At 37.3% G+C, this 6,000-nt stretch overlaps 1 protein-coding gene across 1 annotated transcript in view; it reads right to left on the reverse strand.

Moving 5' to 3' along the window:
- Window positions 1-6,000, reverse strand: part of PCLO (piccolo presynaptic cytomatrix protein) — a gene marked incomplete at its 5' end in the record, with an annotated part of 372,092 nt that overhangs the window by 114,923 nt on the left and 251,169 nt on the right. The window contains one exon of the mRNA XM_035901092.1: window positions 5,681-5,806. Coding sequence (XP_035756985.1) covers window positions 5,681-5,806 — 126 coding nt within the window. The remainder of the gene's footprint in view (window positions 1-5,680; window positions 5,807-6,000) is intronic.

The raw sequence follows: 6,000 nt of genomic DNA on the forward strand, positions 1-6,000 counted from the left end.
ATGTCTGAGGTGAAACAGCTTCTGGAAGTTGGCTAGTTGGCACTTTTCCCTGGAGGGGTAAGAAACCTGGTTGTAATCAAAGATGTTATTGCCCAGAACCCATTAAATACTTTGCAGATTAAACAGTGATGCTGATATTCCAACAGCCTCACTCCAACATTGCCTATGTCCAGATTCATCTTACTTATACTAGTCAACCAATGTACAGTCAATCATCTCCCCAGACTGGCCATCTCCTCTCTAGTCTGCTCATTAGCCTCATTTGCATTCACCTCAGAGGAAATATTGTAGGTACTGTAAATACTCAAGATATTTTTCTCCAGTTAATGCAGACTGCATGTCCTGGAAATAATGAAGAGCTGTGTTAATGACACTTGGACCTATATAGATGAGAACCCCAGTGAGCCCTGGGATTTTCTTCTCTGCCTTCAAAGAAAACTCCCAGTATACATTCTTCTGTTTTGAAGCCTGAGGCTAGGGGCTGCTTGAATTGGGCTAGTTCAGAAGCCAAAGTCCACACCATGGGTGAGAGCTGTAGAGCATTCTGGTTTAAGGCAGACTTCTGACAGAGCTTCCTGGGTCTGCCTCCTTCTTCACAGAACTGAAGGTGGGGACCTTGGCTGCTCTCTGACATCCATGGAGGTAATCCAAAGTCTTTGCTCCTTTCTCCTATCACATTCTGATTTGGGTGGAAAACATTTCCCACTGGTCTAGATGAGGCCCTGTTTTGCCAGTCACAGCATCATGTTTTGGTACATACTGTTTATCTCATATGTCAGTCCTGGTGTGGAAAACTGTATGGTGGCAAGCAATGAACATGTTTCTTCCCATATTGGCTTAATACCTTTGAGGAAGTGTTTTCTTTTACACCATGGCCATGGTCCATGGCTTCAAGATATAGTAAGCTGTGTCATCTCATGACAGTCCATGGAAAGGCTCTTAGTGTCAATCTGAGGAATTGTTCTAATGGTTTTTTGGTCTCATATTAGGTCATCAGAGAGGGAGCAAGCTGTGCACCAAAGGTTGACTTACATAAGGAAATTGTCACACCTGAATATGTAAGAATATGTACGACTTTCTATAGAAGAAGAAAAAGAAGAGTGAATAAATAAGAATAAGAGGAATGGGGAGACTTCAGTTTTATTTTCTGAAGGCATCTTAAAGATCCGAGATTGCACAGTTTTCTAAAGATGAAAGAGAGCTCTGACATTCCCAATAAAGACCCATTCATTCAAAATACTGTCCAGAGGGGAACCAGCCATGTGGCCTGGAGAACTTCCAGCACAATTAAAGGCAACCAACCAATTTGGAAATCTGACCATCTGTATCTTAGCAGTTGAATCCAAGTCTAAAATATATTGAATACATTTAAGAAATCATCATCAGTCTTTGAACTTTGATGCTGAGGACACTGGATGTGCTTTTACCTACTCTTGGTACCTGCCATCAGGCTGCAGGTGGCTCTTCTTACAGAATCTTCATGGTGTTTTGAGGGGCGATATTTCTTGCATCCTAAGGGGAGTAGTTATTCATCTAGATCAAAACAAGTGCCTAAAGATTGGACTGAGGGTCAGGGCACCATTAACTACCACAGAACTCTCAAATGGCTGTGCATTTTCTCTGATCTACTTAACAGCTTTAGCAGGGTGAGATTATCTTTCATTGTCTGTACATATATCAAGTATTTTTTTCTCATAATATTATTGGACCAGCTTCAGGATGAGGAAGTTTAAAATACTCCTGTATGATGAATAAATTTATTAACTTATAAACCACAAAATTCAGCTGAATTGAATTGAATAGCATGTCTCTTTGATAGCGTGGACTGTCTATATACTAAAATCCTACAGTGAAGATCTGTGACTCATAAGGAAGGTGGCATCCTTCTATGTCATGCTAGAAATGTTGCATTATTATATTTGCTATAAAGTAGAAACTGGGGGTGCTGTTTTAGTATTTTTAATAATAAGAGTTTCTGTCTTTACTATATATGATTTTCCTATTTCTAAGTTTGGGAAGATATAATCTAAATGGACATACATATTAAAAATAAACATGCACCCATAAAGTCTTGGACAAGTTAATAAAAATCTGATCAGTGTCGTGGTTGCTGTTGAGTGGAGTGTCAGCAAAGGCAGTAAGATCACCACAAATCAAGTTCACCATTAGCTTTTAGACCATGCAGGTTCCCCAGAATTGCCATGAGACTGGAAAGTCAGGGAATCTCTTAATCCCAGTGAATGTCAGCTGGTTTAAGCATTGCAACACAGTATGCCTGGCTGATTGAAAACTTGGAACAAAGACCCCCACAGTTCACCAGTCCCTAGGATCTCCAGTCAGCCTGCTGAAAAGGTCCAATGAGAAAACCTGAATGCTGAGGGCATCCATCAAATTTGTAACAGTTAGTAACACACATTAATATTTTATTTCTGTTCTTTACTCTAGGTTCTTCTGTTTCTGAAAAAAATGCTGGCAGTATAAAATGCCATTCACCTAGTAGATTTACCAGGTGGAATATAACTGAACTGTTTCTGTCAACACAAGAGGGAGCACAGACACATCTATCAAATTGACACAGTCCCTGCACTTGATGAGCTCAGTGGAATGAATCTTCCACCTCCAGTTTTTGTAATGCCAGTGAGTGATGAATCAGAGATATTTTTGACATCTGAAAGCAATTCAAGGTGAGAGAACCAAGAAGACTGGTATTTGCTAGTCAGAACTATAAATAAACTTCTCGGCACTAAGGCTTTTCCAAGGCTATTTAAATAGGGTAAAATTTTATGGATTGCTGTTCCCTAAGGAATGGAATGCTATCTGTATTTTAAAGCATGTCATTTCTTCATAGATGCAGTCACGCAGACAGCAGGTAGAACTTTGCCTTCCTTCAAAACCACAGTAAATCTATCCTTGTTCCTTACACTATTGATAAGAATTTGAGACCTGACCCAGTGTTTTCTCATTTTAGAATTAGAGGAATTAATTAAGTTGATGGTATTTTTCACAGTGAATCATGTTCTTAGAAAGGCTAATGAGTCAAGATATTAGCTTGTAATGACATTAGTATATGTTTAGTTGATGACCAGGTATATACTCTAATTTGAGGTCACACAGCATTTCAGCAGAAAAAATTACTCATGATTACTATACAAATTCTTAATATGTAATTGTCATTTACAGATAATGACTTACAAAGTTTTCTGTATGTGATGTGAGAGACAGCAAATAACTTGAAAAAGGAATGAAGACTAGCCTATTTTTTCAGACACAACAGTATCAGCAATATTGGTAACATTAGTAGTTTGGCTGGATTTACACAGATCGATATGAGAATGATTGAAGACCTCAATGGATTTTAGCACTTCTGAAGAGTAGAGATTAAATGTGCATCAGCTGTATTTCCACTAAACCAAACCAAACTAATAGTGAAGTAGCCAAATATTCCTGGCTGATCTATGATAGCCATCTAAAATAACATAAAAAGTAAACTAGATATAAAGGCAAGATTTAAAAGGTAAATGACAGTAAGGGAAAGTGTTTGTTTTCTATGCTATAGTAATGGTGCATTCTGCAGAAAGCATTTTTTCTCTCTGGCAGAACATTTAACACATCAATAGTAAAACATATTCTGGGACTTTGTGTGGACAAATTCTACAGGTTAAGTATAGTGATTTTAATGGAGTTGATTTATGCCAACATACCCAAGTCTAGGATACTTTTATAAAGGTCAGATCAGAAATATGATTGATTGTATGACGGAAGAACAAAACAAAGCAGTAATATTTTACTATTCTCTTCGTCTTTCTATAAAATATGAATAAACCTTCAAAACACATTATATGAACAGACAGAAAAGCAAACTGCCATGTCTGAACTTCTCTTGTAGTTACCGTAAATCCAAGATAGAATGTTTTGTTTTTATAGAATGCTTTGGGTTGGAAGGGACCTTTAGAGGTCACCTAGTCCAACCCTCAAGATGTTCTTGATCACTGCTAAAATATACCTGTATGGTGAGTGAAGAACTTTAGACTCCAGAAAAGTTCCTGACAAGAGAAACCAAAAGACTAGAGATAATTTCAAGCAGTAATTGCTCATCCCCTTTCTTGAAATGTCCAGTCTCAGGGAAATATTGAATATCCACATTCTCCTCTTTACCTGCTTGGTACTGAAACAATGCACGCATGATCAAGCACAGCTATGAAAGACCTACTCCTTTGTATGGAGGGAGCCAAAACAAATAATCACTTCAAAACACAATAAATTAAGGTCACTTCTTTCATCATTTGTGTGCAATAAATAACAGTATTCTATCATTTGATGAGTGAGATACTACCCATTACCAATGAATGGCAAAATCAACTCTACAGGGGAAAAAAGGAAGATATTTTGTTGATACATCATTTCTTCATTTAAACTTTAAATTGACATTGACATCAGTGTATGTGCACCTTTTTTTTATGTATGACTTTAAAATATTGGCAAAGAAACCACCAAGGATGAAAAAAAAGCAGCAGGGAAAACATGAATGAAGGTGACACTGTTCTGTAATACCCACAAGATATTTAAATTCTTCTTTGTGAATACATTCTTTAATCAATTTCCTCAGCTTTTCTATCTGCAAAGTACTTTTGATGCATGTTTACTATTCAGAAAACTTATGTGAATTGAATTCTGCCTGGGAGAACTATTTTTCCTGCTTATCTTCTTTCTTTTGTTGTTTTTTTTCCTGGATATCTGCTTTTATTAAAGAAATAGGAATAATTAATTAGAAACAAATGTGTTATACTTTTGTCTGTGAATAAATTGGCATTTCAGGTGCATAGAGATATTCATATGAAAAAAGGAAATAGAAAATGGTTATACAGAGAAGGGACCATTTGTGTCATTATGGATGGAAATAAATCGTTATTAGACAGAATTACCACATTTGTAATAATTCTAGAAAACTTAATGATAACAAAGTTGAATTCATTTCACCTAGCTTTAGTTGCCTAAAGTATGATGTGTAGTATAATTCAGTCTTAAAGTCAATTAAATGAGGGAGACACTCCCAGTTCTTGAAACAGACGTCTATGGTAGAGTAAATCAATTGCCTGTCTGTAGAGACTTCTTTTTCACTGTTGCCTGTTGAGGCAGGCTGGATGACTTTCTTAAACTGGAAAGCTAAAGGTAGGTCAGATAAATGCAGTCAAGTCTGACTTTAGCGAATTTAAAAAAATGTTAGTGCACATAACTGAGAGAGAACTGGATCCGTGATCCATTTTACCTGTGCAACTAAGAAATACGAGTAATCCGAAACATAGGTACTTAGATGATCAAGCCGCATTAAAGATCTTCAAAATAGCATGTCCATGATACATGTTGATGATATACATCCATGATATACAGTTGGACTCTAGCCATATTGTCTTACCCCCAGTACAGACAGCCTGTGGGCATATATTACTGAAGACATGCCATAATACTTCTCATCATGACAATTCTCTTTGACTATAGAAGTCATAAAATGACCTTCTATCAGTCTTTTTCTGCTCATGTAGGTTTAGAGGGGCTCTCAGATGCCCCTCACTCCTTTCACAAGAGTAAACCTGTTATGCAAGAGAAAATGTGTATTACAAATAATTCTACCAAACTCCCAACTCTCGCATGGTTCCATTTTTTGATAATGCATTTAGCTTACCTTCTATCAGCTTCCCTGTCTGCTCTGCATTGCCCCCAGGCAAGATCTTGGCAATGTAAGCTCCAATTTCCCCACTGCTCCCTGGAATTTCTTTCCCACCTACAACTCGGATTCCCAGTCCATTACCTGTGATCAAAAGAAAGAGAAAACTTTAAACAGAGATGAAGAAATGAGTAATTCTCTGGAAAGAAAGGAAGAAAACAACTCATCAGAGGTTACTGAAGGATGCCACCAGTAACTTCTGGCTGTGGTTGGAAGATTAAGGTTAACTGCAGTCCCATCCACCACTTTTCCAAAGACTTAACTTTGGGTAAGGGCAT

The sequence above is a fragment of the Egretta garzetta genome, unplaced genomic scaffold, assembly GCF_000687185.1.
Source record: "Egretta garzetta isolate BGI_Z169 unplaced genomic scaffold, ASM68718v1 scaffold148, whole genome shotgun sequence".
Lineage (NCBI taxonomy): Eukaryota > Metazoa > Chordata > Aves > Pelecaniformes > Ardeidae > Egretta > Egretta garzetta.